At 35.8% G+C, this 26,270-nt stretch overlaps 6 protein-coding genes and 2 long non-coding RNA genes across 17 annotated transcripts in view; 5 read left to right on the forward strand and 3 right to left on the reverse strand.

The window, feature by feature from the left end:
• Positions 1 to 5,621, forward strand: part of LOC112212615 — a 15,902-nt gene extending 10,281 nt beyond the window's left edge. The window contains exons 2-3 of the long non-coding RNA XR_002946444.2: positions 957 to 964; positions 5,611 to 5,621. This is a non-coding gene — a long non-coding RNA (uncharacterized LOC112212615). The remainder of the gene's footprint in view (positions 1 to 956; positions 965 to 5,610) is intronic.
• Positions 5,622 to 7,700: 2,079 nt separating this feature from the next.
• On the forward strand, positions 7,701 to 9,641 carry LOC112212614. Its single transcript, XR_002946443.2, has 2 exons — positions 7,701 to 8,532; positions 8,741 to 9,641. It is a non-coding gene; the product is annotated as an uncharacterized LOC112212614 (long non-coding RNA).
• A 1,181-nt stretch (positions 9,642 to 10,822) lies between these two features.
• LOC100740413 (60S ribosomal protein L28) lies at positions 10,823 to 11,811 on the reverse strand. Of its 2 annotated transcripts, none has more exons than XM_012384068.3 (4): positions 11,722 to 11,811; positions 11,373 to 11,469; positions 11,028 to 11,270; positions 10,823 to 10,949 (listed from the first exon to the last, which is right to left on the reverse strand). In XM_012384068.3, exons 2-4 carry the CDS (start codon positions 11,457 to 11,459, stop codon positions 10,863 to 10,865), a joined length of 417 nt encoding a protein of 138 aa, XP_012239491.1. In that variant the 5' UTR covers positions 11,460 to 11,469; positions 11,722 to 11,811; the 3' UTR covers positions 10,823 to 10,862. The 2 variants fall into 2 exon arrangements, with proteins under 2 accessions (XP_012239491.1, XP_003488502.1); XM_003488454.4 differs by having other exon boundaries at positions 11,654 to 11,791.
• Positions 11,812 to 11,924: 113 nt separating this feature from the next.
• On the reverse strand, positions 11,925 to 13,323 carry LOC100749676 (S-adenosylmethionine sensor upstream of mTORC1). The gene is made up of 2 exons (XM_003488446.3): positions 13,056 to 13,323; positions 11,925 to 12,963 (listed from the first exon to the last, which is right to left on the reverse strand). The coding sequence occupies exons 1-2, from the start codon at positions 13,185 to 13,187 to the stop codon at positions 12,031 to 12,033; spliced, it is 1,065 nt and encodes a 354-aa protein (XP_003488494.1). The 5' UTR covers positions 13,188 to 13,323; the 3' UTR covers positions 11,925 to 12,030.
• On the forward strand, positions 12,848 to 14,735 carry LOC100748125 (ubiquitin-conjugating enzyme E2 G2). 3 transcript variants are annotated; one of them, XM_012384067.3, is made up of 4 exons: positions 12,848 to 12,981; positions 13,569 to 13,650; positions 13,827 to 13,945; positions 14,032 to 14,735. In XM_012384067.3, the coding sequence occupies exons 3-4, from the start codon at positions 13,912 to 13,914 to the stop codon at positions 14,289 to 14,291; spliced, it is 294 nt and encodes a 97-aa protein (XP_012239490.1). In that variant the 5' UTR covers positions 12,848 to 12,981; positions 13,569 to 13,650; positions 13,827 to 13,911; the 3' UTR covers positions 14,292 to 14,735. The 3 variants fall into 3 exon arrangements, with proteins under 3 accessions (XP_012239490.1, XP_003488480.1, XP_024222517.1); XM_003488432.4 differs by lacking the exon at positions 12,848 to 12,981 and adding an exon at positions 13,283 to 13,443; XM_024366749.1 differs by lacking the exon at positions 12,848 to 12,981 and adding an exon at positions 13,474 to 13,492.
• Positions 14,736 to 15,027: 292 nt separating this feature from the next.
• Positions 15,028 to 22,639, reverse strand: LOC100745166 (putative uncharacterized protein DDB_G0277255). 3 transcript variants are annotated; one of them, XM_012384066.3, is made up of 6 exons: positions 22,511 to 22,639; positions 21,625 to 21,721; positions 21,314 to 21,504; positions 19,402 to 21,207; positions 19,139 to 19,307; positions 15,028 to 19,048 (listed from the first exon to the last, which is right to left on the reverse strand). In XM_012384066.3, the coding sequence occupies exons 3-6, from the start codon at positions 21,428 to 21,430 to the stop codon at positions 18,654 to 18,656; spliced, it is 2,487 nt and encodes an 828-aa protein (XP_012239489.1). In that variant the 5' UTR covers positions 21,431 to 21,504; positions 21,625 to 21,721; positions 22,511 to 22,639; the 3' UTR covers positions 15,028 to 18,653. The 3 variants fall into 3 exon arrangements, with proteins under 3 accessions (XP_012239489.1, XP_012239487.1, XP_012239488.1); XM_012384064.3 differs by lacking the exon at positions 22,511 to 22,639 and adding an exon at positions 22,369 to 22,507; XM_012384065.3 differs by lacking the exon at positions 22,511 to 22,639 and adding an exon at positions 22,164 to 22,309.
• Positions 22,562 to 26,270, forward strand: part of LOC100746256 (mannose-P-dolichol utilization defect 1 protein homolog) — a 17,583-nt gene continuing 13,874 nt past the window's right edge. Inside the window, exons 1-6 of one of the 4 annotated variants that reach the window (XM_024366748.2) lie at positions 23,038 to 23,381; positions 23,737 to 23,907; positions 24,028 to 24,250; positions 24,336 to 24,456; positions 24,562 to 24,741; positions 24,944 to 25,603. In XM_024366748.2, coding sequence (XP_024222516.1) covers positions 23,762 to 23,907; positions 24,028 to 24,250; positions 24,336 to 24,456; positions 24,562 to 24,695 — 624 coding nt within the window. In that variant the 5' untranslated portion in view covers positions 23,038 to 23,381; positions 23,737 to 23,761 and the 3' untranslated portion in view covers positions 24,696 to 24,741; positions 24,944 to 25,603. Of the gene's footprint in view, positions 22,664 to 23,037; positions 23,382 to 23,736; positions 23,908 to 24,027; positions 24,251 to 24,335; positions 24,457 to 24,561; positions 25,604 to 26,270 lie in introns of those variants that run through there. The other 3 variants (XM_033320072.1, XM_033320071.1, XR_004461475.1) reach the window with 3 other exon arrangements.
• The window catches only part of LOC100746728 (laminin subunit alpha), an 18,557-nt gene continuing 18,346 nt past the window's right edge, over positions 26,060 to 26,270 (forward strand). For both annotated transcript variants that reach the window (XR_004461474.1, XM_033320064.1), the window contains exon 1: positions 26,060 to 26,257. The gene's annotated coding sequence lies outside the window, so the exon portion shown is untranslated. The remainder of the gene's footprint in view (positions 26,258 to 26,270) is intronic.

Here is a 26,270-nt window from a genome sequence, read left to right on the forward strand (position 1 = left end):
GCGGCTGTCCTGCTTCGACTTCCGCGGAGGGTCGCGTGGACTCGGACGAGACGAGGAACGGCGGAACGACGCGACAGAACCACCGGCATGGAAGGGAACGGGACGGGACGAAACGAAAGGTAAACGCAGTCCACACCTTCTGAGAATTGCGACGACACGTGCCCGTTAATGGATAAGTAGCTCTGTTGCGTGATGATTTTTTGCCAGAAAAATAACGTTGCTTGTTTTTCGCGAGAATACGTCGGATATAATAAACACGAAGAAGGAAAGAACGTTGGATCAAAGATACACGAGACGCGTCTGGTCTGGACGGCCGTGAATTATCCTACCGCCAAATATAAATCCGATCGTTCTCACGAAAAGTGGAAAAGAAATATCGTATTATGCAACTGATAACAATACGCGAGCAAATATCGCAGCCGCCAACCGTGCTAATAACAACGATCGCTCCAAGTTGCGCGAATGTACGTAGGTAAACGCTTACGTAGGTCGTGATTTCTTCGAAGCACTTTTTCCGAAGTTTTTTCACCAAATGACGAAAGAAATGGATAAATAATGGAATTATTTGCGCGTACGTTATCAACCCGAGGATGAATCGCGATTCTTTTCCAATGTTTCGCGATTCAGCGTGGAAATATGGGTAAACCGTCTCGTCGATTATCCGTTGAAGCTTCAAATTTTTCGGATAATTGGTTCGCTGTGTAATTTTATTACGAAATATCGTAATTTTATTACCAAACTATCGAACGAACGAAACTGCGACGCGTGCCTCGAGTTTCGATAACGATACCATTATCGCAGGAAATAGGTTCGTCCACCTGCCTCGTCCTGTCTATGTTCTTGTAATTACGTCTAACGGTTTGTCACCGTATAGCGAATTCGCTATAGAACTCATAGGTATAGATATCGGAATCAGATATTAGAAAAGATTCGAAACGCGTCGATCAACGAAGCAGGTAATTGCGTAGTGAAGTAACGAAGTAAGGTAGAAGAATTTCGATATTGTACGTGAGAATCGTCGAAGCGAGATCAGACTCGCGAACCTTATACGAGGAATCGGCACGATGATTCGTCGTTTACGTTATTTCTAAGAATCGCGAATGGCTATTTGTCGATGCGATTCGTTCGCTTTGACGATACGAAGCTGCGCCAAAGTAATCCGACCGAGGCCTGGCCTTTACGCGCAGAGAAAACGCGCATTTGTTCGCTCGTTCGCGCGAAAATGTTTGATCTCGAAGCAATTAATTCGGCAAGATCGTTATAACGCTTGCTAGGGCAGTTACAAAGGGCGCTGAGTGCCATTAACAAGATACATTTTCTAATATTCCAGCGACCTAATTAAATTAAGTAGTTGTTGCAAATTCGTTTTGCTCTGTGGTAGCATAACTGAGATCGATACGCTCGCCTGTATTTCGAATATATAAGGAAATAAAAGGTTTGCGCTGTGTAAATCGTGTTACAGCCAAGTCGAAGAGTAATTTAATTTCTATTAAAACCGAGTAAAACGTAAAACACGGTTAACGCGGTCGAAAAAGTGCCGCGTTTAGCGAGTCCTGGCGTCCTTGGCGTTTAATTCGTTTCCGCGACAAATACTTTGGAAAATTATCTCGCTTGTTGCCGCCAGTTATCGATCGCGCGCAAGGCTCGTAGTCGATTCATTCGGTACTCTTACTTAATAAATATCGCTAGAAATATTCGGTTTACACATTCGGAAGCGTTTCTTTCCATTCTTCGTACTTTCTCGAGTCAAAGATTCGCAATTTTCGCAAACTAAACGTCGCGTATTCGCGTAGAACGAACAGCGTTCAAGGTTCAACGTTCGTCCAAAGGTCAGAAAATCGCCGACGTACAAAAGTCAATTTCTGTTCGGCTGACGCAGAAACGTGGAACGAACATGAGATGCAAAAAGCGTTCCATATTTGTCATCTTGCCGCGTTTGTTTTTATATTTCGCTTACACAGGCGCGATTACGTTATTAAAATCGTTTGAATACGCCGCTTCGAATTCGTACGTGGAATATTCGATACAAAATCGCGACGGTCCTGCCGCACGTTCGGACCTCGTTCGTTTTCAATTTATCAGAACTTGGTTCGAAGGAGGATGCCTGTCCGAACGGTTTCCGTCAGAAATCCGACTGTTCGATCGTCTGTGAACGCAAAAATGTCTCGGTGATAAGATTCTTGCCGATCGATCGCGTTCGTTTCGCGTCTGCAATTACGCGATTGCCCTTTAATTACGCCGCCATCGCGTAAATAATTTACGGACAACGGACGTTATCGATGAACGCGAAATCGGGTAATTGACGCTGCCAATCGTCCTCTACTAATCTATGCTAATCGCTATTAATCACCGCTGCGGAACTTTCCGCATGGACACTGTGTTTGAAGATTCGAAGAACGTAATTTCGATCGTAATCGTTCTTCGTAGGCGATTCGATTTCCCGATATACGTACGAGAGTTCGAATTTAAATTGTTCTAAATTATTCGACATTTTGTACAGTTTATCGTTTTATCGGGGCAAATTTTGCCCGAAACGCTTCTCGATCGAATTGTCGAATCAGCGAGAGAAGAAAAGATGAGCGCTCGCGATGGAAGAAGATAATTCGAGTATTTAAACGATGCTGCTCCTTTTCCACCCTGTAACCTTATTTACACGAACTATTTTCCAGAATTTATGGACGCGCGTGCACCGGCAACCGTTGTTCCAGGCAGCCGAGACATCGGACGACGCCGCCTGCCCCGCGAGATTTCATCGAAATTACTCCGGCAAACTTTTAATCTCTTCGCAACGAACACATCGCGTCAAAGCAGCTCAGATAAAGGAATTTAAATTACTGGTGTAACGGATTTACGATCGCGTTACGTTTCAGATATTCTCGTCAAAATTAGGAAAGTTGGTCGCGCAACTCCGTTCACCGATCAACGTCCAAAGATTTTTGCAACGGCCAGCAAATTTTATCGAATTTTATCTCGGTGACAAGATGACAAGACGAGAAGAAAGAAAAGTTTTTTTTCCTCGTGCGTCTCGTCCCTCGGATGCTGTCGTATTAAATCACTGGCGACTGCAACTTATAGACGAGAAATCTACCGAAAGTGCCAAACGAGAATCCGGTAATATTCTTTTTCCGGCCTTGACGTTACATCTTACGCCGTGGCTATAAGAATTTCGTTCCGAACGAGATTCTTAGAAATTCTTACGCGTAAATTCGAAATCGAGAATCTCGACGTCGTAGGTCTCCGCCACGAAATTAAAGTAAGAACTCCATTTGAAACTTGGAATCCTTGCAAGGCTAGCTTATACTTTGAGTCTTAAACTGGGAAAGTTCTTTTTTTCTTTTTCTTCTTTTTTTTTTTTTTTTTTTTTTTTTTTTTTTTTTTTTTTTTTTTTATAGGGAACATGAAACGAATCAAAGAACTAAGAAGTAAAATAAGCGTATTTCATTCTCCTAGATATTTCTATGGAAAACATTTCTATGGAAAACCATCGTAACGACTTGTACCGCTATTTTGCTCGTCTCGTTCGATACTGTTCTGGCGTTTACGTCTACTGTTTGTCCACTCGTTCTCTGCCGCGCCTATCTTAGCCTATCGGGACGTTCTTTCAAAACTACCGAACGTACCTATTCAAAACAGAACTAATCTTGTAACACGAGCTTGACTCGCTAAGCGTCTCTGGAAATAAAACGTTTGGTTGGAAAATTGGCGTTATGTTCGGTGAAGGAACGGAGGGTCCGAGAAACAGAGGGAACGTTCGAGCGTTCTCTAGTTTCTCAAGAGCGATATCGTAAAACTGAGAAACCGTCGAGACTCCGTGGTCGATGTGAAATTCGGCGAACCACCGAAAACAAGGTTATCGACGTTCTCGGGTTCGTCCCTTTAGCCGCAACCCACACGCGAGATAGCGTCCAGTCGGTTTTTCCGAATCGGACGCGCTTGGAACTGCGGCGAACGAACGTTCGGGACGTTCGAGACCGCTGGAACTTGAAATGCAGGACCGAGAAACTTTCGAATTTGTAATTTCCACTTATCCTTCGATTCGGTTCTCGAGTGTCTGCGAACTCTCAATAAGAAACTGTCTGGCGAACGTTGGAAACGAAGTTCGTCTTACTTAAAAAAGCAAAGGTAGCGAGAAAGAAAGGCGATACGAGCGTTCGTACGCGGAAGGAGAATCGGAGGAAATAAAGGGGAAGGAAAAGGAAGGAAAAGGAAGGAAAAGGAAGGAAAAGGAAGGAAAAGGAAGGACACCGAGCCAGCTATCTCGCTCGAAACGATTAAACGGGCCGTAACAGCCGGCAACGGTACCGGAACCGTTTCATTGTCCACGATCAGATCCGGTGGATACGGCATAAGGGAATTGCTCTCTAGTTACATATGCGCGACGCATCCGAAGTTTGGCCGAGCGCTGTCATTATCGCCACGATTATGCATATTCAGATAAGCAATCAACACCATTGAGGTACCGGGCAAGGGTCATAGAGTGGAACAGAGATTCGGTGGAGCGCGTCGGTGTGAGTCGGCTGTACAAGCGCGCGCACCATCGCGCTCTTCCACACGACCATCTAGAAAACTTTGCTTCCCTTTAGCGCCAGATTAGTGGCCATAATTTGCAAATAAACAGTGGTCGACGTCGCGATCGAGCTAACACGGACGATAGAGCGCTTCCTAATAAAAATGAAACGAAGAGAACTGGCGAAATAATATCGATACGGATTTGCGCGTGACGTATAAGCTAGGGATAAACGTCTGGTCCGATGTTTACGGTGAACGTTCGATTTTACTTTATTTTTCGCCGGTACATCGAACGTCAACGTCGTTCGATGTAGCGTTTAGCGAAGTAACGGCGCCCTTTTTCTCGCCCACGTTCCCTAATGCAGTGTCAATATTTTATCAATCTCCATCGATATTTTCGTGTATTCCGCTCGGTGATATCGAACGCTTTATACGTACAGGCCCAGTCCCATCGATACACATCCCGTAGCGCGCCTTTCGAAATCGCAAGGTCGACCATGTATATGAAATTTTCTATTTCTCAACAGTCTACGTATCTGTTCTTCTCTCTCTCTCGATCGTATTTACATCGCCTTGTTATTCGCATCGCGTATTATCGATACCGCGCAGAGTAAATTACTCGAATCTAATTTCTCGACAAATATGCGTATCGCTGTAAGCTTTAAACTATCTGTTCGTAGTAAAGTTGAGAGCGCGCTGCAGCAAAGTAGGCACACGAATTTATTATTGTAATATTTAGTCGGTTGATAAAGCCAACCGCTGGTTCTCGCCTAATACGCACACTGCGCCAATAATAATAGCGTAATAGCGCGATTAGAGAGATTAGTCAAATGCTCGATTAATTATAAACAATCGATCAGCGTTTGCCCCGTGCACGTCGTTGTATTTCTATCAAATTACGGATAATAATTCTGGCCGATCGGTCCATAAATCTGCGAGCGTTTGCTCGTCGCAAACGTTTGGGAATCACCGCAAGATTCGATAGCTCGTAAATCATATTCTTTTACTCTTACCCTTTGTTAACATGCCAGCGATATAGTAAACATTTGAATTACTCGGAAACGATCTCGCTCTTCGATCGATCTAGATTTTTCCCGCTAGAAAAATAACGCATAAATTCGAGGAAAATACGTCATCAAATAAAACGCAATCACGCGATATTTTAATAACTTGTTTGCGTTAATAAGCAGCGTTTTATATCGTGCATAAATATCGGCCCAATAAAAATCAGGCGACTGTAAACACATAATTCACGGAATCTCGATACACCGTATAACGAGATAATCGATCGCGTTCGAAATTCGTTTAGAAGTTTTACGGCGATCGTTGTTTTTCATCCTAATAATCGCGGTAAGCTTTCGAACTAGCCAATTGGTAGATTTATACGAATTTCTAGCGGCGCTTTTAAATAAAATCCTCGTACTCGACGTTTTAACATAGCGAATTTCCGAAGCTCGTTTCCAAGCGAAACCGGTCCACAACGGTGCATCGAATGTCAAGGCTGTAAGTCGAAAACGTTTAAAGTTCGAAGCGGGTATTTTGAAATCGCAAAGAATTAAGGATGCGTTTAGGCGTGCGAGAACGATAAACAGTGGGAAATCGAGCCACGTAGCTGGAAAACTTTCTAATGGCCTAACGAACTTGCACACCTCCGGCCGTGGATCGTTTAATATTTGCAGAAAGTTTTCGGTCTCGCGGCATCGGGACACCGCACGGTACGAACATCTAGCACGATGCTACTTACAGCAGAACTCTTATCTTTAACTTACTTAGAATTCCTTGGTAAATTGCATTCCGCCAAACGTATAACGTACAACGTGCATAACGCGAGCCTAGAACCTTGGGAACCTCGCAGGTAAGGAGCACGAGTTTACGCGATGCAACGTGAAAATATGTATAATTTCCCCGGTTGCTGTCGATTATCTCAAAGATTATCTCCTTCGCTCCTCGACGAGCATTAAACGTGCCGATTCAAAGGTTTTTTAGTCTTCGCTCGCCGCAATTACCTTGATCTTTTACGCGTTAATACAAGATACTAAAACAAATGATCAAAGGAGAAGAAAATCGATGGGAATAAGGCGAATGGCGTTGGTAACTCGAGGCAACTTCTTTTTAGGATATTTCGCGTGGCTCGCGTAGCGGTATTACCGCGGTGTGGCCGCGCGAACGTACGTTCGATCGACGATTTTTGTCCGCCCACGTCATAGGGAACCGCTCGAGAAGCGCAACGTCCGAGAGAAGAAGACGAGTGGCCATAGCGAGAGAAGTCTGAGACCGTGGAATATATAATGTTTTAATTTCGCGGAAAATCTGATGATGTAATTTCAGGAGTAGGGCGACGCCCAGCAATTGTTTCAACCGGCTTTCACTCTTGCATTATTCATGATTCTTTTCTTTTTTCCTCGTCTACCAGAACACCGCCTAACCTCTCCATCCTTTTCTCCCTTTTTTCCCCCCATTCCTTCTTCCTTCCTCTGATTCTTGTCCCCTTCCCAATTCTCCCTCTCAGTTTTCGTCACCACTCCACCTACTTACGTCTTCGTCCGTCCTCCTCTCTCGTCCCTTCTTCCCATTTCTCCTCCCCTCGCGCTTCTTTTCTTTTTTTCTCTCTCTTTTTCCATCGCTATGTCTCTCCGTCGTTCTCTCTCCCTGGCTCTTTTCGTCATCTCGCCGTTCCATCCTCTTTTCGCACGCCGACCTGCCATCCGTCCGTCCTCGTCCTTCTCGCAGTCCGGATACTCTTTGGCTATAGGGTAGAAGGTTGGAAGTGCTCGTGGCAGGCAGGCAGCAGTGTCTGCCCCACCGTGAAACCTTCTGTCATTGCAGCCTTATTTTCTTTCTTTTGCGGCCGAGAGCAGCTTCAAGGCACGGGAGAAAAGACGGTTAAGAAAATCGATCGAGGCTCACGCGCGCTCCTCGCCGGAAAAACGATAGAGTTCGTTCCTCGAATTATGAAAAGTGGTGTCTCGTTAAACTCTCCTCAGGGGACGAAAGGGGGAAAAAAACGCGAGACGCTTCTCTTCCAACTTTTCAGCCTTGCCACTACGCGATCCCGTAGCTGAATCTGCCTATTACGGGATCGAAGGATAATAGAAATGATCCTGGTACGCCTAACGCGCCGAAAATACAGTTCCATCGATCCAACGCTCGAACGTTCCTGTATAAAGACCTTCGAAAGTTTAAAAGATGGCACTACTCGGTGTCATCGATACCATTTTGTTACGAGTTTCGAACGTCGCTCTTGAAATCCTTACGTCGAATATTAAATTCCTTCGCGGGCTACGACACATTCCCTCGAAACGTGTCAACGAAAGCGGAGTTTCCTTATCGAGCATGGTTAAAGGAATCGCGAACGAATCCGATTAACGACGAGAACGTAGCAGCGATTCTTTTTAATAAAACACGAACGCTAGTACGTGAGTACAAACTCGGAAAACTATTTTCTTTGCGAAAGGTTTCGAACAAAGAGCCGCCGTTTCGCTCGTGACCAACGTTAATAAAATGCTAATACCACGATGTGATATTAAGCCGATATCGAATAAGTATTAAACATGCAGCCACCGCCGCTTGACGAAATTGAAATTCTTCGCGCAAATATCCCAGCCTTTTGTGAAAATTATACGACTGTTGGGAAAGAAGGGCATCGCATCGATACTTGCCATCGGAACTCTTTTATCTTCGATCCAACGGTAACGAAACGCTTTATATTTTGCCAATATGAGAAAAAAGAAAGAAGAAACTTCTAGTTATTATTTAAGCTGAATCGCTTCCGAGTCGGTTACCGAAATTAGTTATCGCTGTCCATACTTGTAAGAAATACGATTGCCAACAAGTACCAGCTTCGATTGATCTTTCTTAATCGAAATCGGACAGATCTTTTGCGTAGTCGGTATCGGTATCATTTTTCAAAAGCTACCTACTATTCCTTGGCAAACGATACTAAAATAAGAACTACCGTTACGTTTCAGTCGTTCGCTGATCAAATCAGCATTTAATCTGTTTAAATCAAACCTAGTAACTTGAGTCGAACCTTCCATAAATCTGATCAAACAGTTCAAGACAAATCAATTGTTAGCTTTACTTCGAAATTTAATATTGCTCAGTTCCATATCGTACGTTATATTTAGCATATCGGGTAAAATTTAAATACAATTTTTATGTAATTTATCTACTTCGATTCTTTATGGAATTTCAAATGTGTCCAGTAATAAAAGACGCGAGAGTTTTCTAGTAAAAATAAGGGACAAAAATGAACTATCAATGACCTCGTGCATTATAATCTTGTTAACCTCGTCGGTACGAGAGTCGACTGCCGCCGAATATATCCTCCTGAATATATGCTCACGGTCGAGCGTCGACTAAAATCGGCAATCGTAAAACCCTACATACACACTGTCGTCTTTAATCGACTGTTTATGTCCTTCTGCTTCGCCTTTCTGCAAACTTCGTCATAACTGTCTTTCGACTAATGTGCAATTTCCCAATTTAAATAGTTATTGGATTTCGCTTAATTTAGATAAATGTCACGATTGGTGTCAAACGACACTGCGCGGCAGACGAGCGTCGTACCGAAGAAGTTGATGGCCGTCGTATCGTATCGCGATCTCTCTAAATGTATAATTCTGACGAAGAAACCATATCACTTTCAATAAATTGCTGCGACAAATATTGATACAACTACGTGTAACGATTCTAAAAGAGGAAAAAGTAAAAAGAAAGCCGTATTTATCATCCATGTTTTTATTAGCATATGTAAAATAAACATATATCGAATTGCTACATCGTACTACTATATTATTATGCTATTCTTTTTCGTATTCTCAGTTCAATCCAAAAGTATCCGTCGTCCTCCTACGATCATTAACCTGCACAAAATATAAAAAATACATATACTTCTACTGTTTCTTTTATACAAGTACAATAATTAAGTCAAATACGCTATGTTCAGAAGTAGCAAATTCAAAATCATGGCTCTCATAGATCTTGGTGATCGAATCATCACGACGGCATAGACATGTAAGGCGAAAATCATTTAATTTTGGACATCGATAAGTAAATTCCTTACCTCTCTTGCGGAGCGTTAACTTTTAAGCATCGTCCTTAGATCCCAATCGTCTATACAAAAAAAAAAAGACAAAACACAAACTATATTAACTGTACTTCTCGTTTTCTATCAATTACTTTTTCGTACGAATTAATCAGTTTAGCAAATACTGTGACTAATCATGGCATTCATAGATCTTGGTGGTTCGAGATCTCATCATTTGTAGTTTAATAAGAGATAGTCTAATTAATAAAACATTATACTTACATTTTACTATAATTGCCTTCCGCAAGCGTTGTTTGTCTATGAATCTGAAATGATTTATGTTTAATAATAATAATGTTCTTATCTTTGTAAAGTAATATTGTCATTTATACGATTCAGTTAGCAAATACTGTGACTAATCATGGCATTCATAAATCTTGGTGGTTCGAGATCTCATCATTTATAGTTAATAATAGATAATCTGATTAATAAAACATTATACTTACATTTTGCTATAATTGCCTTCGGCAAGCGTTTTTAGTCTATGGACCTGAAATGATTTATATTTAACAATAACAATATTCTTATCTTTGTAAAGTAACATTGTCATTTATATATTTCAGTTAGCAAATACTGTAACTAATCACGGCACTCATAAATCTTGGTGGTTAAAAAGTTTTGTCGTAACATTGCCTCACGGAGAAAACTAATTAACATAATATTAAAAAATTGTACTCGCTCGATTTTGACGCTGCGGAACAACCAAGTACATTTGCATTTAAACCTAGAAATATTGTTAATATTAATGATATTGCTCTATTCAAGCTTACATATAAATAATATCCACGACATGTGTTACAGATAGCAAATACAAAATTTAACCATATCAATCGTCGATCTTGCTGGTTAAAAGAATCATCGTCGTCGGAGCCAAAAAAAACGATGCAACTCACCTAAGTAAAAATGCCTTCCTAATATCCTAGCAATATACTAATTCTGTAATTGAAATAAATAATATCAACTTAAACATATTTTCCAAACCAAATATCGGATTAGATAACTCACCTTTCACAATGTATGTACGATCTTTTACGCTTATCTATGTGCAATCTTTTTAATAGGAATTTTTAAATAAATATATTGAATATAACTGTAAAGAAGAAATACTACAATTAAAATTAAACTATCTATAAATGACTATTATCGTAGGCAGCTAAATTAGTTACATCTTGGTGAAATAATTAATAAGTTAATAAATCTTCTTCACAGTATATGTCATGTCTGTAAATTTACATTAAAATGTATATTTATTAATGTACACAAATTAATCAGCCTTTTTGGTTGTACGGGTCTTCTTAGCGGGTAAAGGCTTCTGAGAACGTAACACAGCACTAGCACGACGTAAGGCAGCCTGAAAGTATTACGTGTATTAAAACTCCTTTTAAATAGGTTATAAATATATTCTACTTCTTATTCCAAATTAATTTACCTTTGTAAGGTCTACACGATACTTGTTCTTTGTAAGCAATCGCTTCAACTTATATAGAGAACGACGAGCTCCGGCTTTCATTGTACACCTAACCGTAGCTTTTGCAGGCTTGTTCATAGCTTTAGCTTTTTTATATACTACAGTAAATCCTTTTTTATCAGCCGTATCAACAACACCTACGCTTTTCCTATGAATCAAACCAGAATAACGGTAGCTACTCAAATTGTTCAAATTATTTGGTTCCTGAAAGTTTATATCACACGTCAAACTATAAATTCTCATGAAAGTCATTAGCTGCGAAAAGAAAATCGTTCGATCATACAACAGTGTATATGTAATACAAACCGTAGAAAATGGTTTATTAATGTTACGTTTCTTCAAAAGGAATGCATTATTATTGCGAATAATCATCCAATTTAAATGGGACGACATTTTGAACGATCTGAAAGAATTATATATATTAAAATTTTGCATTAATCTTACCTATGTACATGCATAAATATGAAAATTGGCATCTGCATGATAACCTATACAGTGATCAAAGAAAATAAAGTATTTTCTATTCAATTTATTAAAAATTTGCTAAATTCTTCGGTTTCTTTTAACGAAATACTTGATCGATCTACCTTATTAGACGTTACAGCTAATAAAAAATACGATATCCAAATATCATAAACGGTAAAAGTAATCTCACCACGTGTGCACCTAACGAACAGAAGTTAGAAAAGAACATTCAAAATGGCGTGTAAAATGAATAAGATGAATTCTAGGAAACTATATGAAAGTATGTCCCTATACGTAACCAGATATAACATAAAAAAAAAATCACCATAAAATATTTCCGTCGCTAGAATTAACATGACACAATCTGAAAAAATAAAAATAAGATTCATCAAAACTAGTTAAAAATGTCAATATTTATTTTTTACTGCAATTCTTTATCAGAGTTTTATCTATGTTTACAATTTTAAAAAATAAAAATTAACCGTTAATCTTGCTTGTGTTACATTTGCTCAAAAGGTAATTCATTGAACATAGTCATTACTTCATTCGTATCGTACTCTTGTTTATCTCGTTCTTTAATTTTGTTAGATACATCTCGGAAATCTTGCGGAATATAAATTGAAGTATCATCTAAAAATAAAGGATCATCCTGCGGCAGTACTTGCAAATTCGCCCACCTTGACGCAACATGTTTAAACACACATTTTCTGAATATTATGCAATGTATATGTTGCAATTTTTCGTATTTTATTCTCATAAATCCTAATTTACTAAGGACGTATCTCCATGATTTTATGATCTTGGCATTTGCATTAACATGTTTTGAATCAGGGCTTATGATAAAAAGTATACCACCTGGTTGCAATAAATCATAGGCTTTTTTACAACATAAATATCTTTGTTTTGGGCAGGGTAAATATTCCAAAAATAAAGAAAATACAACTACCTGAAAATAGTTTTCAGGCAATTGCAAAACTTCTTCTTTATCGTTTGAATATAATGTTTCTTGTCCGATTTGAACATTTAAAAAGTCACAACAAAAAACTTTATCTGGTATACCACTTAGATCTATTGCAGTTACTTCAAATATATCTAGAGCTTCAAATGGATTATAACAACTGCCTACATCCAATAATAATATCTTTTGAACTGACTTCTGAAGATCGTTATCGAAGTTTTCCAATATTTGATTTTCCTGACATTTAATATTTACAGTACAATTTATGGCAACTTCAGTTTTTGACAAATTTGTGTCTATTTTCAGTTTAATATCTTCTTCTCTCAAATCATATTTCTGTCTTCCTTCGTTTAAAAAATATTCTTCACATTGATATTTGATCCATTCTATTCTCGAATACGTTGAACTCTTGGTGTTTAAGTTATTTTCCATCCAGTGGATAGTTGCCAATTTTACCATACAAGAAGCATATTTCTAAAACACATACATAAGGTTATCTTGCAATATCTTACGCGCGAATACCACTATTATTTTATCTTAATATTTATAGAAAAAATTAAACAAACCTGCAAAATGTCTTTACGACATATGTGTCGTTTCCATGCAATCTCAGGACCGTAATCCTGAGCTTCTTGTCGCAACGTGGCATGTGTATTTTTTATAATATCTGCTAAATATTTATGTTCTTCTGTCGCCATTTAAAACATTACATTGTCGCATTGTTCCAGTTTAAGAACAATATAAGATATAAAACGATTAATTGTTTCTTTAATTACGTATAAATGCGTCAATGATTCTCTCTCTCTCTCTCTCTCTCTCTCTGTCTGTCTGTTACTTTAACCAGTTTTAACCTAATATTCAATTTTTGACGTTTCATTAAATCGCCGTTATTAACCCCTATGACCAAAACAATGGCGGGTTCTGCACTGAGACGATTGATGGCAGAGTACAAACGTGAGAATCAAATTTAATTTCTTGCAGTTGACACTACACTAAAGAAGTCGTATAAAACTTCTCCTTTTGCTATTCTTTCTATTTGATTTTAAACGATAATGTAACAAGTACTGCATAACTTGCAGAGTTAACCTTAAATCCACCTGAAGGTATTATCGCTGGTCCAATAAATGAAGAAAATTTTTTCGAATGGGAAGCCTTAATCACGTACGTATTTAAGCAATAAAAATTTGTTTTTTTTATTTATAAAAATCTTTTCTTCACCCGCAAAAATTCGTTTTTATGCATAACGTGTTCATAATAAAATGTCTGCCCCATATTTCCATCTTCTTTTGAATTTTACAAGTTGAACGTCAACATGCGTCATGCATGCATGTTTATAGTGGACCAGAAGGAACATGCTTCGAAGGTGGTGTTTTTCCTGCAAAACTTATATTTCCACCAGATTACCCACTAAGTCCGCCAAAGATGCAATTCACTTGTGAAATGTTCCATCCAAATAGTAAGATTTTTTTTATTGAAATATCAAATTACTACATCGATTCATCATGAATCCCCAAAAATTAACAAGAATTTACCTTTCTTTAGTTTATGTAGATGGTAGAGTATGTATAAGTATATTACATGCACCCGGTGACGATCCTATGGGCTATGAAAGCAGTGCAGAAAGGTGGAGTCCGGTTCAAAGTGTAGAAAAGATATTGTTAAGTGTGGTAAGTATGTTAGCAGAGCCAAATGATGAAAGTGGAGCAAATGTTGATGCAGCTAAAATGTGGAGAGAAGATCGCGCAGAATTTGAAAAAATCGCCCAAAAGCTAGTTAGAAAAACACTTGGTATTCCACCTTAAATTAAGATGTTTAATACTTTATTGAAAACAAAATTGTAATTAAAATATCATACGATTCAGTGTAAAATACATATTATGTTTGAATTAAAATTTTATTGGAATGTGATATGTACTTACAAACATGTTTTACGGTCATGTGTAATAGTGATAAAAGTATTGAATTAAAAACGAATTAACAACTCAGGATATTAGTCTTAAAAAATGTATTTTATTTTCAACATTGCCGTACAAACATGGGTAATCAAATACATATGCATTTGTTTACACTTAGAGTACCTTTGACTGAATTAGTTAATGAAGTAATGAACAAAATTTTTTCTTGTGCTCAAAGATATGGGAAATCTGAGTTGTGCAAATGAATTACAAATTACGTATAATTAAACTATGTAAATAATGAATGTATTACAATTACGAACATAGTACTAAGTATTCACTAGTAAACAATTCTCTGTTAAATCATTTTATTGCGATATTGAAAAATATTTACAAAAAGAAGCTGAAATAACATTTTGGATGAGTACATTATAGATATTTGTGGAGTGTAACGAAATTTGTACATTCAAAACTTATAGTAAAATTAATGTTACCATTACAAAATTATAGAAACTTAATTGTAGATGAAAAAGGCTTATAAAAGTAGGATATTTTTTTGAATTTAAACTTAAAGTTCTTTTATCATAAAAGCAAACGAAGATTGTCCTTTTTTTTCTTTCTCTTTCTTTCTCTTTTTTTTTTCTTTTTTGTAGTGTAATACATCTGTTAATGTTTCAATAAGTCATGCACACTTCTGTTGTGCATGTTGGAAAGCATGCCTCATATTACTTTAAATATTTACAAAATTGAAAGATTTGTGATAGGTTTCTGATTATCATGCATCCTTCACTCTAATAGCCATCGAACTTGGTGATAAATTATATTAGACTAGAATAAATAAATTGAAGAATATAAAATCATAATTTAAGAAAGAATAATTATTACAATAACAACAAAGAACTTACATAGTTTTAGCGCTCCATTCTATTGAAAATATGTTTGGATTATATCTTTGAAAAAGATAAAAAAATAAATACAAATATTTGGAAGTAAATTGATATTTATTAGTAAACAATACTGAACTCCAACTTAAGACGCAATGTTTATGACTAGCACTTGTCAATTATTTATAATAAACAATAATAAAAAATTGTATATATCGGAACATTATAATCAAATTACGACATCGCGTGTCTCAGAAATATAACTCGTACAAGTAACCTTTAACTTTTCTACTTTTGTTATGGTACCCTTTGCATACATTTACTTATTTTTATACAATTCTGCAAAACCGAATATACATATACAAATATATGTATATATAGTGGGCTAAAATAGCGTTCTAGAACAATACATAAATAACGTGTATTTTAACACAATATCTTAATTGATAAAGTAATGTTATACTTTGAATACAATTATAAACTTTGGCATATAAGAAATAAATTATTGTTCTATGCCAAGTGCATTTCCCTTCTTTTTTATAAAAGATTTGTTATAATAATTTTCTAATTAAATATTAAATTGAACCATACATTTTCGTAATCAGATTTAAAGATTTTCTATTTAAAAGGATACTCCTTCAAGAATATTTTAATACCATGAAAGAACACTTTGTCTTGAAAATGTACGGTCAATTGCAAACTTTTACATTAACGATAATATCACATTTTGGTATCAAAAATGTAGAATTAAATTTGTTACTTTCTACATATCCTCATTGGAGAGACATTATAAAAATACGAAGCTGTTATTCAATGCCACGCTTACTTATATATAATCACATAAAAGAAATATCTTTTGAACATATATTATATCGTCCAATAGCACTTGGCATAGAATTTTCGTATTTTTTTTTTTTTTTTTCAATATTGATGTTAATAGCAGTGAAACATAATCGAATAAAGTATTGATATTTTTCAATAATGCTAATTTCTTCACAAGAATACGTATGTGCAACTTATATTAATGTAAAATACATTTGTTATAAAATGGTACTAATTCTGCTCTATATACCTGCCACTGTGGCTGAGGTATCATGGTGCCTTTAACCATTAATTATACGCACATGCTTCACATATGTTTAGATTTATCCTTAGACATAGTCTTGTCAGACAATCTGGTAATAGTAATTATATTGCAAAATCTACCACGTGAATATTGAGTATAAAATTTGTTTATTTAGTACTGCAAAGTTCACGAAAGTGCAACAAAAACTTCTGAGCAATATGTATGTATATGTGGCCCTTGCTATTCCATGATTGATGAAGCTGCACAGGAAAAGCAATTTAAAGATAAAATAAAACAGAGATTCGTTAATAAATTTTTGTAGTAACAGTTAGTACATATTTTGTATAAAAACTTTCTCCTTTCTTGAAAAATCTATCTTTATATCAATGCTTCATAGCGAGCTCTGTATAACATTACACAATACAAAATTTATCAAAGTAATGTCTCTGTTTCTGAAGATGAGTTTATACATCTCTTCAGAGGTAAGGGACAAAAATAAAAATATGTATCATTACAATTTACTAAATCTTATCTGAAGCTCCTCTCTACTTTTCGATTTGGTTAGTCGAAATTGTAAATTGAAAACTTTTCACTTGACTTATATAAATTCTTAGTATTAAGCTACAATCTAAAATCTATATAATAATTGCAAATCAAATATAATTCGAGAATGTAAGTTTCGGGAACTTTATCCGAATTAAAAAAGAATCATTTACATAGGTAAAACTACCACTTACCAAAAATTAAATATATAATATAACTAAATTCGATCAAGTGCATTGCACGATGTAATCTTGCTAAGTTTATCTGAGCACAAGAATAAACAGTGACTTCGATTATCTTGATTCAACTGTATAATTTAAGGAATCAGAATTCTATAATTTATAATTTTATATAGCACCAGTCGCTAATCAGTTTTAACAAAGAAGCTCTTACCCTTTCAAGGTAAATATCATTAAACCTTATTTTAAAATTGGCTATAAAGAATGCAAACAAGTGTAATACATTTAAAAGATTGCACATCATATATTAATTATCCTTTATAGACTTAAAGAATCACAAAATATATATATATCTAATGTGCCAGATATTAATAAATTCCTGGCGATTTAATTATTCTATAAAATCAAGTAATGTACACAAAAATATTTACATTATAAAGCAATCTAAAATAACATGTCCCATCCAAAGATTATTCTTGGAAATGATTATGATAATAATTTGCGGAAAAATACGATTGATGCTTGAATGAAAATATTTATACTATATTATGATTCCATTAATTCGTTGAATATTTTGTCTAAGTTAATCAGTCTGTGGCAGCTACTTCTAAACTTAAAACACGATATAACAACATGTTGAACTGATTAATATTGAGAATATTCTACAGTTGACAGATATAACTGATATTTATATATGCCAGATTATACCTTAATATAATGTGTTAGTCTACAGCATCTTTCCATAATTGCTTGCATGTGCATCATATTTAAAATTATTTATTGACTCTATATTGATCATTCAATAAAGTGGAACGTCAAATGTAGGATGTAGATTAACTATATTCATATTCTTTCTATTTACGTTAAAAAACGTATTTTAAACTTTTACAGAAAGTAATGAAATGCATAACTGAATAATCTCTGGCAAAAGCATAATTTATTAACTAAAAACCAATGAATAAAGAACATTATGATTTTAATGTCTATATGAACAGAGTAGTACGAGATATATGGCACGCAAGAAGGAGTTATTCGATCACCGTTTTGCATCATTATACATATATGAATATTATACATTCATTGCATCGTATGAACTCGTAAAGGTATTTTAAAATAAAAGACAGGAACTTATATTAAAACTGATAACATAGAATTTGTTGAGATTATTGTATAAGTGCTCTGGAAATCATTTTATGACAAAATGAGAAAATCATAAATTCAAGATCTGATATCAATCTACTTGTGCATTTTTAATCGTGTCAATATGAATTCTGATTGAAAATTATCTTCGAAGTAATTTTACCTTTTGCTTTCCAATTCGTTTAGTACTTTTATGCGATTAACCATATTTTTCTATATACGAACTGCGTGGAACGGATTACCCTTCTTTTCAAACAGATATAAAAATTGTATATTTCAAATTTAATTTAACGTATAATATATGTAAAAATAGGTTATTCCCATATTTAATCGTAATATTCTTTAACAAAATCATATGGAACGAAATTGTGTGAAATCTTAAATCTTAAACCATACATACTAAACATTTGGCAAGTATTTCACAAAAATGAAGGACAAAAGATTATATATTTGTACCTCACGATAGGCCTTGTGGTGTGAAACAAATCTTCTCTAATTCACCAGTTGAAGAACTAACAGGAGATTCAGCTCTATCGTCCTGTTCAGCTAACTGTTCACTGTAGTAATGAGGCGTGCTCAGGTAATCAATGAGCCGCCGAGGCAGAGGTAGAGTGGGAATAAGATCCCTGCGTACCATCTTCAAAATAACAAATCTGCATGTATGCTGTAAACTTTGAACCTGTTTAAATCTTGACACTGGGTGAAGAAGTTGCACACGCATTGGACCTAACACTGGCCGTCGATGAAGAAAAAACAAATATCGTCCACTACGTGAATGTTCTACCGCATTCTCGATAAAGTCGACAATTGTATGAGACTTGAATTTTGTGCAACTTCCAAAGCTGAAATTACCTACATATACAATGCGCACACGACATTAAAATTGTATTAAAAAAATGACGGTGTATAGAAAAACTGTATCAATAAAAACATAAAACTTACCCTGATCGTGCTCAATTCTTACATGTCGCACACAGCTGTTAAGCCTAAATGATAAGGAAAAAATATAATGATCATCGCTACTGTCTCGTACAATGAATGATCCGTCTGGTTCATTCGACAGTATTTTCTCTGCAGCTTCACCAGATATTGGGCCCCAATACCATCCATACTATTATAAATAAAATTTAATAATTATAATATACCTTAATGTCCAACATAATATAATAACTTTAAAAAGGAAATAAAATGTATATGTTACATACATCCTTTACTTTCTCAATACTAGCAGCAAAATCCATGCTGGTATCTTCTGCTGGTTCGTCCTCGACTTTTGGCGCAGGTAGAGGCATTTGTGGTGGTATAGAAGTTGGACTTTCACACTTAGATACCATCGTTGTAAGCGCATCTTCCGCTTGTTCGACACATCCTACATGCCCATTGCTTTTCGGCAATGGCGGTAATGCACGCTTAAAAAAAGGTAGCTTTTGTACAGAGGAATCTACCTCTGAGGTAGTATTATTATTATTAGCATGTTGGTCAGAATCAACACCCTCTTCTTCTTCTACAATTTCACCCTGTACAATGCTATTTCTTTTCTCTACGAAATGGTCCGGAGAACCCAAACGCCTGAATCTAAAGATATTGCAAAGTGTTTGTTTCAAATTTAATGAGAAGTTTCGTTGACTCTTCTTAATCTTTTCTCTTTCAGAATCGACCTTCTCTTTATGTGGCTCATCTTTTACCTTTTTATGTTTAATGCTAACAAACGAATTTTTTTTATGCTTCTTAACATTACCATTATGATTATTGTTATTATTATTATTATTATTATTATTGTTATTGTGAATCAGTCCATTGCTATTTTTGTTTGAAATCGGAGTATCCATCGCTGAATCTGTATGCGGGTTACTATATCTATTGTTATTATTTACACTAATACCTTTTGGCATTGCAAGGTGTACAGGTGTATGACTTATTGGAGCTTTATTATCGCGTTTAATTTTATTTTCACTAGAATCACTGGAGCTTGAGTATAGTGTTTGCAAATATTGACGCACTTCATGTAAAGTCATGTGAATTGGTTCACCAATATTATGCATGTGACCATTAGATGTTCGAGACGTATGTCGACCAGATGTGCCCGGAACGCTATGACGCTTTCCGTTCCCAGTTTCATTGCAGCATACATCGGATAATAGTCTCTGTGATTTTATGACGTGTGTAATAGCTCGAGGTTTTCCACAATAATGCCTTGCTTGCTGAATATGGGCTTCTAATTCACTCTGTGAACTAGCAGACACATTTCTTCTCCTTTTACGATGATGTCTATGACGTTTGGGCCTTTGCGGCGTTCTAAGATCATGCAAAGGTCTAACTACATCTATTGGTACAGTATAAATGTCAGAATCAAAGGGCACATTGTACATATCACTAATCTCACTGGTCGTTAAAACATCGTGTGACATAGCAGAGGTGATAAAACTGCTGTCATCCACTTTATGACTCAGTCCTGAGGTATTTATTGAATTATGAGAACTGGACAAACGAGAAGAAGCTAAAGAACATCGTGAATTTGGACGATTCAAAGTGCTATATGGGGTAATTAAAGTGGTAGCTCCCTGACACGACGAAGGTGTCAACAAATCTGTTGCCCAAAGACGTTTTGGATTATATACACTACGAGTTACCACCGGTACATGATTTGTTGCAGGCGCTATTCTTCCTTCTGGCCATGATATTCTACAAGATATTATTAGCGCTTCTTCAATCATCGACTGTACTAAATTTTCGGCATAATCGTCTATTAATTGTGGAACTTTTTGTCTCATTAATCGTGCATAGCTAAGGATCGGTGCAGATGAAGATTCAGAGTTAGGAGGAGAAGGGCTATCTTGAAATTCTGGTGGAGGTTTAATAGCTACATCGACCACTTCAACTTCTAGTTTTCCATCAGCATCAGTCCATCCTGGTCCTTTTTTCAATGTATTAAAATTTTCACCACACATACCATCTGAATAATCAAAAGAATCTTGCGATAAAGATTTACTTTCTATATCGCTTTCTTGCATCTAAAACAAAAGTAAATTATTCGCTCAACTTGAAAAGTATTACATACTTTTAATATGTACTTTACGTCTTGTACGAATATGAACATCATACTGCAATAAGCTATACCTCGATTGCAAGATGTGCTCGAACTGAATCGCTAGAAATGGACCCTCCAATTCCACTGCTACCAAGATCACTGAGAGGTCCAGTAGCGCTTAGTGAACATGACGGTGGAGAGTCCATCTCAATACTTTTAGTTTATTTGTTTGTTAAAGGATTTATAATAGCCAAAATTTTTGGAAGTTCCACATTGTCCCCTATAATATTATAGCAGAATTCAATATTACTATTAATATTTTAAATATTACTGGTTAATTGTATAAATCAGCCTAATCGATGAATTAAATTTGGTTTCTCAGTTAAATTAGAATCCTTACCTGAAAATAGCAATTACAAGCAATACGCGAGTGTCTCGTGATCTTCATGTTTATATAAGTACTTGTACTTTTTATATGGTCCATTATGAATAAGAAACTGAAAGGATATTTAAAACAGATTTATGTTAGAGTAATTTAAATTTACATCTCCACACAACAGTTACAAAAATCTTTCTTCCGTGATTCAAAAGGAATAATTATATTTATTTAATATACTTGTTTAATGTTATTACATTATTTAAAGGAAAAATCGAAAAATTTGACTTTTGAAAAAATGTATTTTACACGCAAACGCATGTAGCGCGCGCGCGCGCGCGCACGCATACACACTCACGTTTCATAAATTTTTAACATTTAACCTTCGATTATGTAAATCATATAAATTTTTCTTGAGCAAATTGAATAGTACGAGTGTACGTGAAACAGAAAGAATCCATGGAGAAACATATTCTTACGAAAAGCATTAGTACTGTCAAAAGATATATGACATAAAAAAACAATATGTCTTGATATCACTTCATAAAGAAATTTAGACCCACGTTAGCGTAGTACAGACTAAAATTGGGATATCCTTTGGTATGATTCATCTTTTAGCTGTCTATTGTGCAAAATATTCGAAATATCTTGATCAAGGTACATGCCGTACGATGAGCACTTTAATATCCCGGCAAGGTTGATGTTTGCATCGTAGATAGTAGTGGACTACGTTTGACGTTTCGAAAGTTAGAAGTGGATTTTACGTACTTATGCTAGGTTACTTGCAACTCGTTCGCATTCACGTAATATTTGTCAACGAAGCAAAGTATCAGAAAAACGTTCATCGTTGTCACATAACGTTCGTTCGACAGACAAATCAATATTTAAAAGACAAACGCAAGTCCTTCACGTTACAGTTTACTCCATGTCGGTTCCGTTCCCACATTCCGTCTGTCATGCCGAGGAAGACTTCTATTCGAGTACTTTCCGGGATCGACGATGCATTTCACAAAAGGAGGAACTGCAGCCACCAATGTGGTTGCACAATTCGAAATGGTTTTATGTACGTAGTTAGTCGTACGTAGTTCAAATGGCCAACATTCACAAATAAAATATAATTTGTTTAATGCAAAACCATACTTATTTGTACGATTTGTAAGAATAAGAATACAAAAACCTATTACTTTCTTTTACAATTATTTTAAAGTAAATTTAAAACAAATAAATTTAAAACGAACATTCTCTCAAACTAATAATTTTGGAGACATTCCAACGCGCCAATAAAAATATGTAAAGCATTTAGCATATTCTATTGCTTAAATGTCACGTGTTGATTATTCATTTTATTATCATTATTTACAAATTTTTCTCTAATTTTCAAGTTATTTTACATTACTCCTATCTTTTTGTTAATCTTTCTAAAGTTGTTGCACATGAACCGTTTTAAAAAGTTCCTAGATGAAAATCTACTAAACGCAGACAGAGAGGAAACCTCTATCACGGTAATAAACACGGTATCGATGGTGCTGTCGTGTCGAGTAAATGTATCTTCGATCGCTCAACCAGAAGAGAAATCTCTGTTTCGATTGATAATTATGAATTCTAATTTCTAATTTACGTGTGTGTATTTCTTGCAACTATGTGTAATTGCGCAAGTGTAAAAGGTATGCAAGCATGGCACAGGTGTGCATGAACAATTGCCAAAGTAATTATAAGATATGTATCGGTACAATCACATACACTTGTGAGGCAAAGTGTAAATAGAGATTAAATATTAAAAAGTAAGTTAAAAAATTAGTATTCATTTATAATTTGTTAAATTTATATCAACATGTTCGTAACGTGTTAAGTAAAAAGTATAAGGTAATGCAATTGTATAAAACAATTTGTAAAAACTGTCAAAAATTGTATTATAAGTGCTTTAAAATCATATGTTTAGTGCGAATAGCAGTTTATCATTTAGTTTGAAATAGTATTATTATTGCGTATTTTATATTTTTTTTTTTTGTGAATTTTTGTTTTAAAATTTTTATCTGTTATTTATTATTTTATGTAAGTAATAAAATGTAAATTTTATGTAACAAACAAATAAATTTGAAAGTACAACTGAAGTTCTTACGTAATGTTCGATCGCAGGTACAGAAATTAAACAAATGAAAATATGTTACTCCAACTATTAGCAGATTTTTTGAGCCTTATAACAATAGGCATGTGCTTTGTATTAAAGATTCCTCAAATTTTGAATTTATTGACTGCTAAATCAGCAGATCAAATCTCAGTTGTAGGCCTTCTGCTAGAATTAACTAGGTAAGTTTATCTTATATATCGTGCATCGATGTTTGTATTTTAACTTAGCTAGAAAATATGTTTAAAAAACTTTGAATGCTTTTTACAAGTAAGCTTAATTTGACATTGAATTTCTTACAGCTATACCGTGATGGCTAGTTATAATTTTACAAATGGTTACTCGATATTATCTTATTTGGAGTATCCTGTTATTCTATTGCAAGAATACATACTAATTTTCCTAGTGCTGAAGTACTTAAATAAAATAAATACGTTCTCAATTTTGGTCTCAATACTCTATATCGCCATAAGTATCTCTTTCGCAATGCAACTTATCCCGAAAGTCGTTCTTACGATTTTGGCGGTTAGTTAACTAATTAATAATAAATTAAAAAAAAATTTAATCGATAACTCTCCGGTCATCTATTAATTTTTTTTGTAATTGACAGCCACTGTGCACTCCAATTTCTGTCTCAAGTAAAGTCGTTCAATTAGTGGCCATTTTTCGAGCGAAAAATGCGGATACAGTGTCGCCGATTACCTGGTTTATTTCCGCATTTACTAATTTAAGTAAGTTATAGATAACAAAAAAATGTTGATCTCTGTATAGAAATATTTGCTCTATCTATTTCTCTACCGATGGTTCCCAATAAAAACATTGATTTCTGTTTACAGCAAGGGTATTTACCATATGGATGGATTCGGCAGACATTCTGCTACTAGGAAATTTTATTATCTCTGTGATTTTAAGTTCGAGTATTATGTTTTCCGCCATTTATTATAGACGGCATCGAGTAAAACAAAATTAAGAAGTTCGACAGTGGCGCGATGTTATGAAAACCAATCTAGTCAAAAGTACGTGCCATCTTTCTTGCTCAATTATTTATAAATGAAAGGCAATACAATCCTATAACACTATGTACAGGGCGTAAAAAAAAGTAAATGTGCAAGCCACCATAGTGGCATGATTCTACGCTCGACGAAGTTTTTGCCGTTAGAAACTACTACATGAATTACAGCGCGAAGCACGCTTTTTTGGAACGTGTGTTATTTACAGATGCAAATAGTTTTTGAAGTAGCAGCATCCTCAATCAACAGAATGACAGAAGGGCTGACAGAAATCTCCATGCAACGATGGAAAGATTTAATTGCTATCAACGTATGAGCAGGAATTACTAGGAACCATGTTATTTGGCCCCATTTATTTGTTTGCGCCGATAATAAATGCAATATATTTGCAATTATAGGGTATTGCGAATAAAATCAGTTTAACCTCTATGAGTACTATGTAATCGCTCTTAGCCGTGAAGTAACTACGGACGAGCGCCGTATCGAGAAGGTTGAAAATTGTCGAAACTTTAACAATTTTTGCCAAGAGAATTGCGGTTGGATCGCGTCCCATGGGGCCTGTTTAAGATTTCTGATCCTCATGACGAGTAAAATATGACGTAATAAAAGATCTTTGATCTTGAATTTCAAGGTTAAGATAAACTTTGCACAAACCTTTTTTACGAATTTCCACCAATTCGAAGGTGTAGAATCACGCTATTTATGGTGATTTTTACACTAATTTTTTTTTGCACCCTGTACTTATACCATTTAATTCTTTCGCCCGTTAAACGAACACTAATTCCGTAAAACCGTACGTAATTTGTACGTAACGAGATATTGTATATAGACGAATGCTGAAAATGAATAAAAAATGTTATGAATAGATCAATCATAATCTAAGATTCTTACGACTTCCTTCTCAACCACGTACTGCTCCTCCGATTTAGACTTCTTTGAAAAATATTATGCAACTAATTCTCGAGGGGAGAATTTTTAATCGCCTAGACGTCTTCCTAAAACTGCAAGTCCAAGGATAAATACAAGCGTTTTCGACCGATAGATTTAATCGTTCTGAATAATTATGTACTATGTATCTTGAAAGAATGGTATCTTGAAGAAGGTTATTCCTCTGGTTTGTTCGCGAATAGACGTACAGTGGCGATCAAAGTGATTCGGCGATCGAGAGAAAGAGTAGACACAATAGTTCGTACTGCTGGGCAGAAACAGCATGCACATGTGTAGGGGTACGGAATGGCATATGGTTTCGAAGTGTGTGGACCATCCTTCTAGAGTCGCCACCCCCACTGCCCCTCTACCACAGATCGGCGGTCCTCGATGACCTCCGGCCTGTCAGTCTACACCGAGAAGCTGCCCGGGCTTCATCAACTTCTTCGCGTCTCTCTCGCCGCATTCTTCTCGAAGAAGGAACGAGAGTGAGAGGGGGGACAGAGAAAGAGAGAAAAGGGGCCGCGATAGTTTCAAGAAAACACGCCGCGTTAAAGGACGAAACACCGGAGGTGCCGACAGTGGCGGGCTCAATCAGTCCACCGTCA

Source organism: Bombus impatiens, unplaced genomic scaffold (genome assembly GCF_000188095.3).
Source record: "Bombus impatiens unplaced genomic scaffold, BIMP_2.2 scf_0233, whole genome shotgun sequence".
NCBI classification, from domain to species: domain Eukaryota; kingdom Metazoa; phylum Arthropoda; class Insecta; order Hymenoptera; family Apidae; genus Bombus; species Bombus impatiens.